This window comes from Dreissena polymorpha, chromosome 1, assembly GCF_020536995.1.
Source record: "Dreissena polymorpha isolate Duluth1 chromosome 1, UMN_Dpol_1.0, whole genome shotgun sequence".
NCBI lineage: Eukaryota > Metazoa > Mollusca > Bivalvia > Myida > Dreissenidae > Dreissena > Dreissena polymorpha.
The window spans coordinates 188,447,907-188,468,087 of record NC_068355.1 but is presented as its reverse complement, the minus strand read 5'-3'; the positions used below and the strand labels follow the sequence as shown (position 1 = coordinate 188,468,087).

General features: G+C 34.3%; 1 protein-coding gene across 9 annotated transcripts in view; it reads left to right on the top strand.

Annotated features, from left to right (window-relative positions):
- The first annotated feature begins 632 nt into the window (after positions 1–632).
- LOC127864285 (uncharacterized) overlaps positions 633–20,181 on the top strand; it is a 502,833-nt gene continuing 483,284 nt past the window's right edge. For 8 of the 9 annotated variants that reach the window (XM_052403954.1, XM_052403961.1, XM_052403957.1 and 5 more), the window contains exons 1-4: positions 633–1,188; positions 8,079–9,058; positions 17,720–18,078; positions 18,731–18,796. In XM_052403954.1, the coding sequence (XP_052259914.1) occupies positions 839–1,188; positions 8,079–9,058; positions 17,720–18,069 (1,680 nt within the window). In that variant the 5' untranslated portion in view covers positions 633–838 and the 3' untranslated portion in view covers positions 18,070–18,078; positions 18,731–18,796. Of the gene's footprint in view, positions 1,189–8,078; positions 9,059–10,150; positions 10,280–17,719; positions 18,079–18,730; positions 18,797–20,181 lie in introns of those variants that run through there. The other variant, XM_052403963.1, reaches the window with a different exon arrangement.

Sequence of the window (20,181 nt, the reverse complement as noted above, 5' to 3'; positions counted from 1 at the left end):
TCTCATGGGGCTGCATATTTTGAGTGGTGAAGGGTCAATGTCATTTTGAAAGTCAAAGGTCAAATATGGTTTCAAAGCATCGCAATAGGGGGCATTGTGTTTCTGAAAACCACATATCTTGTTCATATAAGTATGTAACTATTATACATATTCATCATCAATTATTTCTTAACATTTATTATATCAGATGACTAACAGAAAATGTACACTACAATATCAATGTGGAATTATAGCAAGCATTGTCTCTTGAGACAGCTGACCATCACAGCTCTTAATACGTAAGTTGTCTTATGATGGGCAATCCACATGTATTTAATGTATGTGATGCTCATATTGAAGATTGCAAGCTCATCAGAGCAGTTAAAAAAAAAGAACATCCATGCCATCTGTATCTGCAATTTATCTTTTAAGCAAAAGGAAATGACCATTATTGTCAAAAACAATCTTCAGAGAATCTCCTAGTAAAAAGCATGATATTTATAGCCAAAATTTCATCATTGCACACTTTAAACAACTGCATTCGGTATGTGTTACACTCTGGTTTAAACAAATCAAATCGTCCTCTAGAAAACATAATTCACTTAACCAATAGCAAAGTACCCCATAATCACATGACCTAATACTCACTGACAGTGAACACAGTTGCACAGTTTACTGCTATTGGGATTTTCAACATCATTTGGAGGTTAACTCCGTTTTTGTTTACTTGGAAAATTGAATTAATTGTTGTAATAGCATTAAGTGTGTGTTTACTGATATATTAAACTTAACATTTAACATTAATAGTTTGTATAATTTTCAGCTGAAAAGTTTGTGTTTTTGAAATAGAATTAGCAAAATGGCATCATTTTCTGTGCCTTCTGTTACTGAAGGTTCTGATATTGGTATAGAGTATTATTGTACAGTTTGCAAAGAGGAGAAACATATTTATATAGACGCAGATTTCTACTGTAAAAATTGTGTAAAGTTTTTCTGTAAAACATGTATTAATTCCCATACACATGGTGGCTGGCGAGCTTTGTTTAAACCATCTCCCTATGGAAAGGATAAAATAATGAAGTGGCCACTTTCTGAGAAGATGGAGAAGCTTCTTAGGACATGTGACTTACACAAGGATGGAACATTAACATTGTACTGCCCGGACCATAGTCAGCTTTGCTGCTCAAGATGTATTGAACCAAAGCACAGGTAACTGATGATTCCTGTGCTTACGCCAGTATAGATAAGGGCATTTTTGTATTAATTTACTGTCAGACATGTTCACTTATTAAGATTATTGTAAGGCAGGTATATGGCTATTTTCTAATCAATATATATTTAGTTTTATTTAACAATTTCAGAGAAACAATTTTGTACAGCCTATCTAAAAGGCATAGATACATGTTCAAGGAATTTAAATAAAATGGAGGCTAGATATTTTACCTTAATGATCACAAATTCACAAATTAATATACCCACTGTTGTTACAAGTTCTTATTGTCAATAAATGTCATGCTGGCTCCATCAGCTTTGACAAGCAACTGTAAATGTGTCCTAAATCATGTCATCAATCCCATTCAGCATAGTGGGAAAGATTTTATCAATCCTTTTTCTGGGCCTGTCTGTACAATGTCTGCTCTTGTTTACCTCATGTTTGAAGTATTGATATGGAACATGGCTGAGACATTTACACCAGGTAGATTATTGAATAGGGCACATGTCCGGTATGCTTGCTCAAGATCAAGTTAAAGTTACAATATTCTAGCCTCAATTGTGAGTCTACCTACATGGCTTAACAGATGAAGTGTGGGCTTCATTCCGGTCCAGGATGATTATGATGATGATAATGATTATGATGATTGGTTGGTGATGAACATCAACTAACATGTTTTATGCTTTCTGAAAACCCATTATTAAATATTCTCAATATTTCATTTAGTAAATTTTATTTTGAAGACAATTATTTAGGGAAGAAACAACTGATTATAACTTGAATTGTGTGTGTGGGGGGGGGGGGGTCAACAATGTTGTGCTTATTGTTTAGATCGGTCTCATTAGCTGTTCGCTTGCAGATAACTAAGGTTAATACCATGTTCTCAAAATCGGTTTGAGCTAGGTAATGATCACAGATTAAAATTATGAGTTTCTTCCACTATATTCTTTCACAAATCGGCACATTATGTGAATATCGTTTAAATGGACTATCTTTGAACAGAGCGTGTATAGAAACAATCAATAAACATTTTTTAATCATACATGTTGCCGAAGAGAATTTTTATGAATGATTAAAATAGTTGACTATTTGCTGCGTCTCAATCACATGGTATTTTTGCAAAAAGCAGGTCATTCAAAATCTGAGCTATTTATAATGGACATGGGAAAATTAAACTGCTGATCAATAAGTATAGTGGAATATAGTGGAGACTCCAATACACTATTACATGTATATGTTGCCTAACCTCGTTGATAGTGCTTGCTAGTACAGCGGGGTTTAATTTTATATGTCTGGGAAACGCTCTTTTGTTCTCAACAGATAGCGACGATATATCATGTATTATCTATTGAATGGATGATAACAACGCAATAGTATAAGGTTAAGCTTGTTTATATTCAAAGTTTTCAATTTATAAAACGTTGAACATGAGTTCACCAATAACTACAGGTATACTAAAGACAGCTACAAAAATGTTTTATAATCGCTAAACCAAATATAAAAAACAACTTAATATAACACGTTATATCTTTAAAGATATTCCCCGTTAATATGACTTGGCATAAAAATTGAAAATGTACGATTCTAAATAATTAAATTGAAAACGAAAGTTTTACTATTGTGTTTTGCCACTTGTAAGTGGCATATTCATATTAGTGTTAGTAGAAACAAATTATACTACGGAAGTTCACATCATATGTGTCCTCACATGGCTTTTTATGAGTTTATTTCTTAACCATCAAAATATAATATATGTTAATATTTAATTAACGTGAAGTTTTCTTCAAACACATTCAAATCACACTTCCAAAGCCGCATCATGCAAAAATGGGTCTTATGGCGTTGCGGCCAGCATTGCTCCACCAGCCTGCGCATTTGCACAGTCTGGTCAGTGGTGATGCTGTCCGCTATAAATTCAATGTTATATGGTCTTATTATGGATCGCCTGACCAGACTGAGAGATGCGCAGGCTCGCAGGGCTATAGATATGAAAGGCTCATATTGCATAAGACCCATTTTCGCATGATGCGGGCCTTTAAAAATCTCATTGAGAATTGTACATGGCTCATTTTAGCACAATCCTTTTGGATATACAATTGAAATCAAACTTGCAAATAAGGGTAGCCTATTCAGGAAGTCGTGAATGATATCCAGACATGCTGACCATGTACTGCAAATATTTGTGGTTAGATAATTAAACCATTTGTCTCTTATCGTGACACTATACTATTTCGGTAGTGTTTGTTTTCTCATCTTGAAAGATAAAACAGTGTTTTTCGAAAGTCAACTTATGCCTTCCCATAACAATTTATCGACCGAATACAGACCCTGAAATTCTGAAAGATTAATTATAACTAGAGATGGCAAATTTTTTCGAATATTCGATTGAATGGTCAGTATTCAAATTACATAATTGATTATCGCATATTCGCATTTTTTTTTAAAAGGTTATTGCACTAATATTTAATGACCTGCGAGCCGATTACTAATTGGCACCCGATATCATTTGGGATTGACATGTTTGATGTGATGTTATTCGTGTCAAATTGATAATGCGGCCCGTATCAGCATTGATTGTGTAATGCAATATACACACTCTAAGAAAGGCCCCGAACTGTTGTATGGCAATGGGGTGCCAATTAACGGCTTCAATTGACTGGCTAATAATAATTAAGTTTATGTGATCACAGTATGAACAGCGATTAAAATGTGTGAATTACTCAAATTGCGCAACCCAATATACACACTCTAAGAAAGGGCCCGAACTGTTGTTTGTCAATTAGGTGCTAATTAAGGGCTTCAATTGACTGGCGAATAATAATTTAGTTTCTGTGATCACAGTTTGAACAGACATAGAAATATGTGAATTACTTAAATTTAACAAATTATATAATTTCAAAAAGTAATTTTTGGTAGAAAACTTCAGAGCAATTATTTGATGATATCGTTATTTTGAAATTTCAAATTTCAAATAAAATTCTATGTCATGATGTTTTTTCCTTATATTTAGTTTTGAATATTTGGTGTACTTTGCATGCCTTATTGATATGTTTCTTTATATAAACGTACATGCTATTGTTACTTTAAAATTTCACATTAAAAAAAATGTGCCCGATTACAGTGTCGGTCATAGTATAAGCGATACGATTATTCAATAGCCATGTTAATAAACGGGTATAACTTACAAAACTTTGAAAGTAAACACAGAACAAGTTTCACTCTTTTCTGATATATTTCGCCTAAATAGGCTTTTTCAAATTTTTTTTTTACAATAAAGCTACATTTTCTTTCTTATTCTCAACGCACCAATTGTATATTCAATTGTATTTTTGTGTCAATTTATATTTTGTATCCCTACTGGATACGAAACTGAGTAATAGAAGTTAAATCAATCCAGCCGTTTTATGCGAATATTCAAATATTTGATTGAATGGGTTTGCGAATACTCGAATACCGATTTAGGTATTTGATGCCATCCCTAATTTTAACGCGTAAGTGTAACTGGGCCACAGTGTGTTTCTATGTGTCTAACATTCAGAGAGTAGATCGGAATTCCTTACACTGAACAGTGTTACATCCTTTACGCTAGGGCTGTCAGGATACGCCGTGAGTGTACCGCGGTATATCGTGGTACAGCAACACTATATCGGGGTACGTACCGCGATATTTTACAGAATATGTATCTGTGAAGAAAACAGCAGAATAACAAGTTTTACAAACTTTATTAAACTCAATAATCAGAAAACACTGGTATCATAGTATGACTAGAAACTGTAAAAGATTAAACTGTAATAAACTTGATAGAAGTAGTCATTGTTATTGTTCGCGTCTTTTTCTAAAATGTCCGCCATGTTGTTTACAATAGCTGTAACTACAATCTGTGTAAATTGAACGCTTCAAGGGCATGTTCAAAATGTGGAGTCAGCGGGCCCAGTATTGAAAATCCGTAGCGTTCTGTCTCTTCCTGGACTTATTCAGAATCTTAAGATAACATGATTGCCATGCTTTGAACGATCGATATACTAAAGAAAGAAAATAAGAAATAGAATGAACATCTTTTGGATAATTATGAACTTATTTGCAAAGGAAATCTGTCCCTAATTCCAAAAAAGGTACGGACCCATACATGGCCGTATTTTAAACGTGAAAGTTTAACATCTACAAGTGGAAGCGCTTGCTTGACCTGGATATTAACAGATTATTTATTTAGCCCTTTTGAATCGCTTCTACATTTTTCAAAACGATATCTATATCAAAATAAATATGTAATGTATTTATATCTGTGCTAATATAATATTATTAAAAAAACTGGTGCGGCAACGCCGTACCGCGGTGTGATTTTTTTCACGACATACACCGCCATATACCGGTGAATCATGACAGCCCTACTTTACGCACAGTGCAATAACGCAGTGATGTAGCCAAAGTTCAGGGCATGTTTCTCAAATCATCGGAATTCCTTACACTGAACAGTGTTACATCCTTTACGCACAGTGCAATAACGCAGTGATGTAGCCAAAGTTCAGGGGATGTTTCTCGAATCATCGGAATTCCTTTACACTGAACAGTGTTACATCCTTTACGCACAGTGCAATAACGCAGTGATGTAGCTAAAGTTCAGGGGATGCTTCTCGAATCAGCCTATGAACTATTTGAATGTATGTACCGTAAAAACGCAGTCATAAGTCGAGATTTTTTACCTCCAAAATTTGATTAAAAAACCGGTATCGACTTATGAGGTGGTCCATGAAATTCCATGAAAAAAATAATGAAATTCGACGAAGATTGATCCCCGCGGCAATAGTTGTTGTTGTTGTATAAAAAAATTGTTGATTTAACAAAACGTCGTATTTTTACTGATACTTACCAATTAATATAATCACAGTTTGCAATTACTCTTGTTTTAATTTTGATAATTTAATCCAAAGTCTTCATGTAAGCAGGTGTTGTGTTTTTTACTGTTCATGTAAACAAAGAATCAAGGACATCATTTAAAGTCTCGCGAAAATTCGCAATAAGTGTGAATCGACAGTTTGACGTCACCAAAGGAAAGCCGTTTCCTGTCAAGAAGCCATAAAGAACACCTTTCTCGATGACAAAATTGGATTCCTTTGTTTAGAGAAGCGATATGCTTAACCAATCGCGTGTTTGTAACTCGCTTGCAATCGTCCCATTATGCTTGAGCAAGTGTATAGCTCCGCCTTTGAAACTGTTTCAGAGAAAAAGGTGGAGTTAGCGGTCTCTTGAGTATGTCAATCATTGTTATAAAAACACGTTTTACCGAGACACTAATCAATTGTTTTGACAGTCAGATTAAAAGTACAAAGATTGGATTAAAAGCGGAAAATAGTTTGTGGATAATTACTAGCGTGGATTATTGAGTGCAACCATTTATTAATAAGATACACAAAAACACAATTGGACTTACGATAAATCTTTGAAAATGCCTGGCAAACGCGAGTTTCGAGGGATTTTAATGTGCTATGAAGGTAACATTCATCCGCCCATTAAATGTGTTGTGTATATTACAATGTACATAAGATCGTATTGTTTAAAGTTTTCAAGTTAAAAAAATGCCAAAATCTGTGAAAAGGCCCCTTTAATTTAATATGAGAGTGTTTGCAAATTTTATTTTATATTAACTGGTTCTCATTATACCATTTTCATTATATTGTGTTATAATGCTTTCAGAACCTCAACAAAGGGATGTAATGTTGTTATTTTGTCTAAGTTATCTCTGTTCTATAGGTTTCTATTTAAATCCGCCTCAGGAAAAAATAATAAACATAAGCTATTGCACTTTTCAACTATATTATACTTTTATTATTACACTATAGTTATTTAAATATTTCACAATATACTTTACTTTTCATATAAAGCATTAAAACAACTCTTTTCTATTATTCCTATTGTTTCTTTAAAAATATTTCCATGTCTATGCTGCTTTCTCTATATAACCTAAAATTTAACTGAACTAAAACAAAGCTTATTCTAACAGCTATTTTAAATGCCAATTTGCTACAGGAAACACGAGCATGGTGAAATTAATTCTCTTTCAACAAAGTGATATTTTAAGTAAACAACAGGCAACACAATGTTGTTATTAATTTCATGGTTAAATGCTATCCATTAATTTCCCTGCAGAACAATCTCTACAACATAAATAGGATGATAAACAGTGCACACACATCTCGATCTGTTCGTTAACAAATACTCTTTATAAATTTGAATGGGTTGTGTTCTATTTCAAACTTGCTAATTTAAAAGCTATAACCTAATTTTGAAAATTGAGTTGCATCTTAGATTATGCAATAGCAAACAACTCCAGTGCCTTCAGCGCTTTGGTCTAGTGCCTATCATATGAAAAGCCACAATTTCTCTCATTAGGGAGATCGACTTTTATGTTTGCAGAATAAACATTCACAGATTCTTTAGGAATTTAGTTATTTTAAAATATATGTGACTTAATTGGTTTCTAGTCATTTTGTACTGTTTAGATTTAGTACACTACATACAGTGTCATCTTATCGAATAACTTTTGAACTGGTTTTAGCCTTTATGAACATAAACATTATTGGTTATAAACTAAGTTCATCATCTTAAACATGTGGCCAATATTTTCATGGATGGTTTATACATATACAGGCTCCATATATGTGTAATTCACTTACAACAGTTACTGTTCAAGTACAATTTTGATTGAGGTAGTATTTGCATCCTGGATGCTTAAATTACCAAAACCTACCAGTCAGTGTTATGAAATGTCTTAATTAAATGTATGTATGCACATATTGTTTACAAGTATGGTGTTTTGTATATGTGAAAATTTCTATTTAAAAACATAATTGTCTGAGCATTACATAACAATCTGTTTTTTGTTTTTCAGACTGTGCTTTCAAGTTACCTCAATACTTCAGGCTTCCAAAATGAAATCAACCAAAGTAAAAAAACTTTCTGTCAGAACACAAAATACTCTTTTGCACGTGGCACAGTTTGAGACCTACCAGGAGGACAGAATGAGGTCTCTTAAGGTTTCATACAATGAACATGAGAAAGATATGGTGGAGGGCATGCGTCTGAATATAACAACATTTTTACACATGTGTGAAAACAGTACAGTGAATGAAACACATGAGCAAAACAAATTTTATGACATTCGTGAGAAAATCATCTCTATATTAGTTGATTTTGAGAAAAGCACTGTTAAGGAAAAAAAAGAAGAGCTGAAGCTTAAGCAAGCTCCTCTCATGAGTGTGAGAAACAGCTGCATCAGGCTTCACGATGAATTATTACAACTCCATTACGCCATACAGAAAGTACTGGGTAGACATGAACTCTCTTTTATTGCCAGAAAAAAATGTCAGGAAAAAATACAACAGTCTGATACATTTACCAAAGAGAACTTTCCAAACTATGTGTTCTCTGTGAATGGGAAGACTGTGCACAAAGTGAAAATGCCAAGTGATTTAAGAACATGCTCAATCCGAGCTATATATGCTCTCCCAGATGGACAGGTTTTGGTTGCAGACAGCAATAATTATAATGTTAAGCTGCTGAACCAGCAGTACCAGGTGGTAAGTCACTGGGATGCGACTTATTATATAAAGGACATGTGTCAGATCACACCCAGTGAGGTTGCAGTGGCCGTGAATAAGAATTCTAGTAACATTCATGAGGTCCAGTTTATATCAGTCACCCAGAGCCAGCTCGCTCCAGGTAGAAAGCTTGAGTTACAACATACATGTAGAGGTATCGCACACCATCAGGGAGACCTGTATATCTGCTCCGGTACTGCCCTGTACAAGTACACATTGAGTGGCAAAAAGGTCTGCAGACTCTATGAAGATAAATCAGCTGATGATACAGGTAAGAATCATGGTGAATTCATCCTGATAACATTCCTATTATGTACAGGGATTTTTCTAGCCATTGTGGGAAAAGGAGTCTAGTCAAATTGTGTTTTTTTAAATCCATACAATGACAAATTTTAGATTTTTAATGACTAAATGAACCGAATTGGGATTTTTTTTTAATCAACAGATATTTACCCATTAGGCCTTTATCTTGTTATTTTGAAAAAAAATCATATAAATTATAGTTATTTACTTTGTGAGATGATTATAAAATAAAATTCAGATGTAATAGCAGAAAACCTGCTGATGTATTATAAAATATTTGTTCTATAATTCAAATGTGCCCTTTGAATGCTACAGTACATTGTAGCCAAAATAAGATTCAGAAATATTGATTTATAAACATGAGTAATAAAGTACTTTGACTGTCACTACATGACATGTCTATAAATAGAAACTGAGTTTGGTCAAATTTGACCCTGCGCGGGGGTCACAAAACTGACCATACACTAATGGGGCCTATTTTGTGAAAACTCTAAAAATCTTCTTGCCCATAACCATTGGGCCTAGGGCTACCAAATTTGGTATGTATAGACATCTAATAAACTTCTACCACATTTGTTCAAATAATGCCTCTGGGTCAACTTTGACCCTGCACCTGGGGGGTCACAAAATTGAATAAACGCTTATAAAGCGCCTATTTTGTGAAATCTTTAAAAAAAAATCTTCTTGTCAAAAACCATTCGGACTATTGCTGCCAAATTTGGTATGCAGTAACATCATTCTTATAGTCCTCTTATACCAAGTTTGTTCAAATTATGGCCTTTGGGTCAAATTTTACCCTCGGGTCACAAAATTGAACATTATATACGCTCATATCTTGCTTATTTTGTGAAAACTTTAAAAAATATTCTTGTCCTTAACTCTAGGACCTAGGGCTACCACATTTTGTATGTAGTGAGATATAAAAGTCCTGTACAAAGTTTGCTAAAAATTATGCCCCTGAGGTTAAATTTGACCCAGCCCAGGGGGTCACAAAAGTGTACATGTGCTTAAATAGGGCCTATATTTAAGTATTTGCACATGCCAAGAATATTTGTTTCAGCCTTTTCTTCAGCAGTGGAGTGATACAGGGCTATCATGGCCCTCTTGCTTGTTATTTGTGGATATTTCATGCTCGTCAGGAGATGCCTGCCAACCGACACTTCCAGAGCTGCCATCACCGACACTGGTGTCATCAGCATGCGACCTGGCATAAATGAAATGCATAAATCTTATATATATATATATATTTATTTATTTATATATTCTATCGTTTAATAATCTTGTTGTGGAATTGTAGATATGGTGCCTGCCTAGCCATTGAAAGGCCACAGGTTTGATCCCTACTTGGGGAGGGTTCTCATGATCTTTACAAAAACACTATGTACTGGTTCTTCCCAGGAAACAGACTTGAGAGTATCTCAATAAGCCTAAGGCTTTGGATGCAGTCTAGCTAAAATGAATAAGTTTATTATTATACATAATCAATCTTAATGTTTATTTGAATGGTTTTCAATAAAGTTAATATTAATTTCCTAGTCCTACCACATAAAGTATGTTATGTTTTGTTCTCACAAAAACCATTAGTTTAAACCTATTTATTTTAGCTCGATTGCATCGAAAGCCTTAGGCTTATATAAACGCTCTCGAGTCCGTTTCCTGGGCTTAGAACCAGTACTTGGTGTCTTTGGGGGAGGTCTAAAGAACGCTCCCACGGTGGGGATCGAACCCGTGCCCTCCCGGTCTCTAGGCGGACACCATATCCATTACACCACGGGGACCTGAAAACCATTCACGTCCATATCAAAAAAGTGGTTGTTAATCTTAAGAATCTTTGAACTAGAGGCATGTTACTGTTGAGTTAAAATTATATCTACATAAATATATACATAAATGCCAAACCCTATAAAGAATAAATAGCCATTTTTGCAGACGATATATATTGATATAATTACCCATGAAATCATTCAATCTGATCCCTGGAATTACTCGGTGGACTTGAAGAATCATCATGACTGATAAGCACTTTCAAACACCTATAAAAAAAGTAATAGCAAGATATAAATGCATGTTTCTTTTATATAAATACAACAACAAACAAATATACTGATTAAATGCAAATAACAATACAATTTATATTCAATGGAGGTACTTCATACTCAAATTCAAATAATCAAGTGCCTAAGTGATAAGCTAGAAATAAAGGTCTGAGGTTTTGAAATGTTATTGAATAATATTGCTACATACATGTATAAATATGCATGATCTGAGTGTCATATAACATACATTTTGTAACTGTTGTTGTTTTTTGCACTATTTTGTAATGAAAAGTTTTAGTAAAAATGCGTGGTCTATAATTAATTAATTTTGATTGCATATATTATTATGACCCCCTTCGAAGAAGAGGGGGTATATTGTTTTGCACATGTTGGTCTGTCGGTCTGTCCACCAGATGGTTTCCGGATGATAACTCAAGAACGCTTAGGCCTAGGATCATGAAACTTCATAGGTACATTGATCATGACTGGCAGATGACCACTATTGATTTTCAGGTCACTAGGTCAAAGGTCAAGGTCACAGTTACTCGAAATAGTAAAATGGTTTCCGGATGATAACTCAAGAATGCTTAGGCCTAGGATCATGAAACTTCATAGGTACATTGATCATAACTGGCAGATGACCCGTATTGATTTTCAGGTCACTAGGTCAAAGGTCAAGGTCACAGTGACTTGAAATAGTAAAATAGTTTCTGGATGATAACTCAAGAATGCTTATGCCTAGGATCATGAAACTTCACAGGTACATCGATCATGACTGGCACATGACCCCTATTGATTTTCAGGTCACTAGGTCAAAGGTCAAGGTCACAGTTACTCAAAATAGTAAAATGGTTTCCGGATGATAACTCAAGAATGCTTAGGCCTAGGATCATGAAACTTCATAGGTACATTGATCATAACTGGCAGATGACCCGAATTGATTTTCAGGTCACTAGGTCAAAGGTCAAGGTCACAGTGACTCAAAACAGTAAAATGGTTTCCAGATGATAATCCAAGAATGCTTACCCCTAGGATCATGAAACTTCATGGGAACATTGATCATAACTGGCAGATGATCCCTATTGATTTTCAGGTCACTAGGTCAAAGGTCAAGGTCACAGTGCAATGACTCGAAACAGTAAAATAGTGTCAGGATGATAACTCAAGAATGCTTATGCCTAGGATCATGAATCTTCACAGGTACAATGATAATGACCGGCAGATAAAATCTATTGATTTTCAGCTCACTAGATCAAAGGTCAAGGTCACAGTGACTTGAAATAGTAAAATGGTTTCCGGATGATAACTCAAGAACACTTACGCCTAGGATCATAACACTTCATAGGTACATTGATAATGACTGGCAGATGACCCCTATTAATTTTCAGGTCACTAGGTCAAAGGTCAAGGTCACAGTGACTCAGTAAAATGGTTTCCTGATGATAACTCAAGAATAATAAGGCCTAGGATCATGAAACTACATAGGTACATTGATCATGACTGGCAGATGACACCTATTAATTTTCAGGTCACTAGGTCAAAGGTCAAGGTCACAGTGACAAAAAACGTATTCACACAATGGCTGCCACTACAATTGACAGCCCATATGGGGGGCATGCATTTTTCCGAACAGCCCTTGTTTATATTATATTCACATACTATGAACAGCATGAGATGTATAAATAATTTATCAAAGCGCTGAAGGCACTGAAGATGTTCGCTATTGCATAATTTAACACACAATTCATTTTTGAAAATCAATCGCAAGTTTGAAATGAACACACGCCATTCAACTTTATAAAGTGTGTGTCATAGCGCACGGGTCGAGTTTTGTGTGCACTTTTTATCAGCCTTATTATTTCATAGAAATAACTCAGACAAAATAAAAACAACATGCTTTTTGGAAGTTTTGAAAGCATAGAAAGTATGATGAAAATGGTAATGATAACTTAAAATAAAGAAAATTTGCAGTCACCATCATATTAAAGCGGGTATATACGATCTTGTCAAATATTTATTAATTAAAAAAAATGTGTAAAAAAATTATTATACATATATTTTAATATAAACTAAAATAAAAGTTAAGAAGAACATGTGTCGAAAAATGCTGAATAAGCCAGATATTCAATTCTGAAATCGAAAAAGGCTGTACAGCCGAATTCGCCAACATGTATATCATGCATGTACGATGTGAATCTAAATTTAGTTTAACGGTTCATTTGAAATTCCTGCAGCGATATCGATTCATACGACACACGAACACTTTCTAAAAAGACGAATGCATCGGTTATTGTAGGAAAATAATTACGAATTATCTTCGTCACAATCGGCTCGGGGTGCTAATTTGTATTTGCTGTATTTTATGAAATTCGTCTTAAATGTATCATTTTTCTTGCATATTGTGTGTTATTATAACATATTTGTATCAATATTTTACAATTCAGCACATATAAAAATCGTATATACCCGCTTTAAAGGAATATTTTTGTCTAATATCAAATGACTATCACACCAAGAATATAAATTCATTATGAAAGTTCCGTGTACAAAACTTTTGATTTTTGACACCATATACAAATTCAAAATATACAACAATCTTAGTATCTTGTATATGGAGGAATAAAAGTATATAAACATTGCTGTTTATGCTTTACTTATTACCCGAGCAGTTCACACGGTGTCAACAACGCTAACATAAACATAGGTATAGAGCACTAATGCGCTTTTAGGCGTAGCTGTTTCAGTTTTCATCTTAGTGACTTTGACATAACGCCAACAGACATGCATGAATATTTTCGAATATTTAATAAGCTGATTCGAGATACAACCTCTGAATTTTTGCTACATCACTGCGTATGTGCTCAATTCAAAGGATGTAGCACTGTTCATGCAGTGTAAGGAATTCCTGACTACACACTGTATGCTCAAAGGACACAAATTGTGGCCCTGTTACAATTACGCATTACAATCCATCTCGCAGAATTTCGCTTTCGCCTCCAAGATGAGATAACAATCATTAGCGAAATAGTATAGTGTCACGACAAGAGAAAATCGTTTAATTATCATACCACAATGTTTGCCGTACTTGGTCAGCACGTCTGGAAATCATTCCTTAATGTGTGGATAGGCTGCCATTATTAACAAGTTTGCTATTTTCAATTCAATTTTGTATCAAAAAGCATTGTTCTTAAATGTGGCATTTTCAATTCGCAATGAGATTTGTAATGACCCTCGTCATGCGAAAATGGGTCTTATTCCATATGCGCCCATCATATAAATAGCCCACTCAGCTATCTCTCCTTCTGGTAAGGAGAAACATAACATATTGAGTGATTTTAAAGCGAACAGCATCGCCTATGGCCTGACTGCGCAAAAGCACATGTTGGGTTTAACAAACGCTTGCCGAAACGCATAAGACCCATTTTCACATGACGGCGCTATTGACGTGTGATTTAAATGTGTCGAAAGAAAACTGCGTTTAAATAAAATATAAACATACGATATATTTCGATAGTGAAGAAAGATACTCATAACAAGGCATATGAGGACACATATGAAGTGCTCTACCGTAGTATATATTTTATTTACTCACACTAATGTGTGGTTTGACAATGCTAACACACATTTCATGCGGTGAATATGCAGCTTACAAGTGAAAAACACAACACAATAGTTTAACTTTTGTTTAATTGTTTTTAATTATTTAGAAAAGTAAATTGCTAATTTTATTTCAAAGTCAGTGTATACGCCGACTACATTTTTAAAAGACATTTATTGTTATAAATATATTTAATATAATATATTAAGTTGTTTTCGGTTTTAGCGATTAAAAAGCATTTTCGAGGTTGCCTATAGTATGCCTGTAGTAATTGATGAACTCATATCCAACTGTCTATGTATTGAGAACTGTGAATATAAACAAGCTTAACCTTCTACTAACCTTCTACTATTGCATTCGTATTATTATTATAAATTGTTTGTTATATTCGGGTTTAGCAATAATGAAACTTTTTTTTGTCTATCGTATCGCTGAAGTTATTGTTGAACTTATGTTCAACGTTTTATTAATTGAGAATATAAATAAGCGTCAACTTTTTCCCAAATCTCTCAATTTACGACCTGCACTACGTCATTGAGTTGTATGCGAGAGCGTAACCTATTGCGTTGTTATAACCCGTAAACTTTCCTTTGTTTATCGACAGGCGCATCTATTAATAGCCTCATATCATGAATGCCAAAACAACCGGGAAAAAGAACCACGTGACCAAATAGGACGCAAAACGCAAATACCATGCGACTACGACTTTTATTATGTAAGAACGCTCTTCAAATCCTTTGAAGTTGGAGCCTTGTGATTGCTATTACGTAAATAATTGACCTCTAACTGAAGTAAGCAAAGGAAACGCAGCACCTAATTGACCAATTCCTTCTATGTGCGAAGGCAGATTGAATTTTACTAATGTATGGTTTGCCTATTATAACACACATTATAATGCGGTAAATATGCGACTAACAAGTAAAAAACACTATAATTAAACTTTTGTTTTGAATTAAGTTATTTAGAAAACATTATTCCAAACCTTATTTCAAAACAGCAAGACTACATTTTTTAGAGAATATTATTGTTATATTTAAATGTTTTTTAACAATTTCAGCAATAATGAAACATTGTTGTATGTTGTCTATTGTATCCCAGTAATAATTGTTGAACTCGTGGTCAACGTATTATTAATTGAGACCTGTGAATATAAACAAGCGTAACCTTATACTACTGCGTTATTCTCACACGGACTCCCCTTTGTTTATCGCCAGCCTCAGATTTATGAATGAGCTGAGCGAAAATACTACGTCACGCACACGCAGCAGAAAGTGAACTATTTTAATCATTCATAAACAATCTCCTCCGCGACACGTACAATACGATCATTGTTTATTTATTCTTTTCTATAAAACACCGTTCGAAAATATTGAATGTAACACGATATTAATATAATGTTTCCATTTGTGAATACACATAATTGAAGAACTCAAACCTCTTGCATAAATTATACAACTCTTTCTTGTGCGGATACGCAACGGGTATTGGGTTAATCATACCTAGGCCGTATCGACCTGAATTTCACACTAAGCACTTTAGACGGGCGCTAAAGCGCCCATCTAAAAACGGGTTGATAGGCTGAAACGGCAATTCATCACCTTTATTAGAGATTAACATGTCTTTACTTTCTAGATAGAAATGATCTTTTGCCCGTGGTATTTTGTTGGCACCTTGTTCCTGTTCATGAAGTTTGGACCATTTCTATCCACCAATGATTAGAGCATACCCTGGTGTATCTGCAACATCAATATACGCACAAGGGTTTAAATAAATACAGAAAAAAATAAATAAAAATTAGGCCATATTAAATCAAATTCTTTTTTTTTACCGATTAATACTAAATAAAATGTTTATAATAATACTGCTTGCCATCTACATGGTGTAATACTTCTACAAATGCAATATTTATGTACATCGACATATAAGATATCGATACACTAATGATACCTACCCGTTTGGCGTCGCATCTTGCCTGCTTATAGCTCTAATCCATGCGGTTTTCGTGGCATGATTTCTAGGCATTTTGTGCAGCGTTACATGCTTGCCATATATGCCAAATTGTCCCACATCAGGCCTTTACCTTGCCAGTTTGGAAAAAATCATATAATTTATAGTTATATACTTTGTAAGGTTATTATAGAATAAAATTCATATATAATAAGCATTAGACACTTCTTTCTTTAAAAAAAAAACACAAAAAAAAGACAACAATGGAAATTGGGATTTTTTTTGTTCAATATTGGTTTGGAATCGGATACCTTTTAGGGCAATTTTTACATAGCAGAAACTCCCTGATATAATATAAAGTAATTGTTCAATAATGAATATGTGCCATTTAATACATGTTTTCAGAATTATTGATTTATAAACATGAGTAATGAAGTACTTTGAATGTCAATACATGGCATGTCTATAAATAGAAACTGAGTTCCTGGGAGACACTTTCTGACCTTGTTTGCATTTGTGTGGTTAATTGTCAGATTACTGTACAGTGCAATATATTTTATAAATAAACAAATAACAAATTATATAAAATAGATACTCTTTAAATAGCTATAGTTGGAATTTAAGAAGTTTTCAAACGTATGTATGCAATTAATTGAGAAATTTCAAAACATTGTATAAATAAGTACTCTTAAAAAATTTAAGTCGTACCTTGTGGTTGGATTGTAAGAAGTGTTCAAAGGTAGGGGATAATTTTAATAATTAATTTTAGCATTATGCGGTTGTTATTGGTTTTGTGAGAAAATAGATAAAAACGCATCAATATTTCTTCAGTCACATTTCAACATGTCAAACTTCTACACAATAACACTGATACTGAAGTTTATTGTAACACTTAACTATTTTTTAATTGGAATCTATGCATACATTTTAGATGTGTAAAGGCTTATTTATAGCAACATATGCGTAATACAATATCACTGCAGTATGTTTAATGTTATTATTTAACATTTACAGTAATTCAATATCTTGATGTTACTCTGTTTTGCAGTATACAAGTGTGCTGTGAGTCCCACAGGAGACAGGCTGTACATCATCAGCTGGTACCAGAACAAGCTTCTCACCCTGGCCAGGGATGGCACACTCCTGGCTACATACACAGACCCAGCACTACTATGGCCAGATGGTCTACATGTGACCCCTGCAGGCCAGGTGCTGGTCTGTGGATGGTGGTCCGACACTGTACTACAGGTGGGCTGGGAGGGAGAGAGTAAGCTGGCTACGCTGGCTACTCGGGTGGATGGAGTGAGGGCGCCATGGTCAGTCTGCTACAGCAGCACCACATCATCCATCATTGTGGGACAGCTGAAGGACAACATCCTGGTGTTCAGAGTGGAATAGTGTGTACATGTATGTATTAGTTTTTATAATTAGTGATTAATATTTCAATGACAATGTGTTGTTTAGCATACGGACATAGTAGTGTGTGATGCTACAATACAACAATGTGTGTGTAGTTAAAGATACAAATAAATTATTTGCACATATTGTTATCTGATTACACAATGTGAGGGTTTTTGTTTAAACATTAGATCTAATGAATATTATGTTATGTTGTCATAACGTTTGTGTCATTATGGTCCTTAAATTTAGTTCTTGTAATCTAAAGTTCTTGCATGAAAAAACAAAGCATTACAACTGAACATGTAATATTTGTACATAGATGCACATGTACATAGCAACAGAGGCTATTTTTAGACTTTCATTTCTATAAACACCATGCCATGTAAGAAATGTATATGGATGAATACTTTTTTTATAAAATATGAAATTGTTTAAGTAATCTTTGGAGGAGCATATATTGATATTGTACGCAATGTTTACAGAAATGTAACACTTGATGTGAGATTTATTAATTTGCCATGTTTTATGCTGTTGAAAATTTGTTATTGATTTTCATTACATTTATATAAACGTGTGTGTGTTAATTACATTTTTTATAAATTTGTTTGATTCCTAAATATACATACAAGAAATACATCAAGCTATTCTGCTGCTACAGTGGCTGCTGAGTCAGAACAAGGATGCTGAGGATGTGGTGGACAAGGATGACATGACTACGCAGAAGGTAACATAGACCCGTTGTCAGACCTTTTCTTTGTCATTTTGGGGAAAAATGCCATTGTGGTTTTGGAATATTTTCCTGTGAAAAGTCAATTGATTTGGGAAAAAACTAATTTAATATCATTCTTTTTAATATATCAAATTATACGAATAAAATCATTTTACGATAGTTATATACTTTTATAAATCTAAGTGAAATTTGATTGAGATATAATAATTATAATGCATAAAAACAGGAACATCACGTCAGACAATTTACGCGTGTTTAGTGGAAAAAAACGCCCCGATTGGACGTTTTTTATCACATCTTTACACAGTTACATATATGCCAAAATTTGACAACAAATGGTGAATGTTTGTGTTTATTGGAAATTTTGAGCACTTTTATCGTAAATATTTATCAGAATGTCCTTTTAATAATGGAATATACGAGAGTATCAGGCAATGAGTAGCAACGATAAAAGTAGTAAGTTGGCAGTAATAGATGAAAAGTTTGGTTTCATATGGATGTATTAAGGAATCAATCGAGACGGGATTATGCGTATCTATGCAGAAAAGGGTTAAAACAATTTTTGTTAAATCTCGTTGTTAATGACTATATTTCTGTTTTTATGCCCCCCTTCGAAGAAGAGGGGGTATATTGCTTTGCTCAGGTCGGTCGGTCTGTCTGTCGGTCGGTCCATCTACCAGGTGATTTCCGGATGATAACTCAAGAACGCTTGGGCCTAGGATCATGAAACTTCAAAGGTACATTGATCATGACTCGCAAATGACCCCTATTGATTTTGAGGTCAAAGATCAAGGTCATGGTTACCCTAAATAGTAAAATGGTTTCCGGATGATAACTCAAGAACGCATACGCCAAGGATCATGAAACTTCATAGGTAGATTGATCATGACTTGCAGATGACCCCTATTGATTTTGAGGTCACTAGGTCAAAGGTCACGGTAACCGGTATAGTAAAATGGTTTCCCGATGATAACTCAAGAACGCATACGCCTAGGATCATGAAACTTCATCATTAGATAGATCATGACTTGCAGATGATACCTATTGATTTTGAGGTCACGAGGTCAAGGTCACGGTGACCCGAAAAAGTAGAATGGTTTTTGGATGATAACTCAAGAACTCATATGCCTAGGATCATGAAACTTCATGGGTAGATTGATCATGACTCGCAGATTACCCCTTTTGATTTTGAGGTCACTAGGTAAAAGGTCAAGGTCACAGTGACAAAAAACGTATTCACACAATGGCTGCCACTACAACGGACAGCCCATATGGGGGGCATGCATGTTTTACAAACAGCCCTTGTTTCTTGAAGAGTCATAACGCACTGTCATAACGTCATTTCACTCTGTAAAAAAAAAAATCCACATATGTAGGGT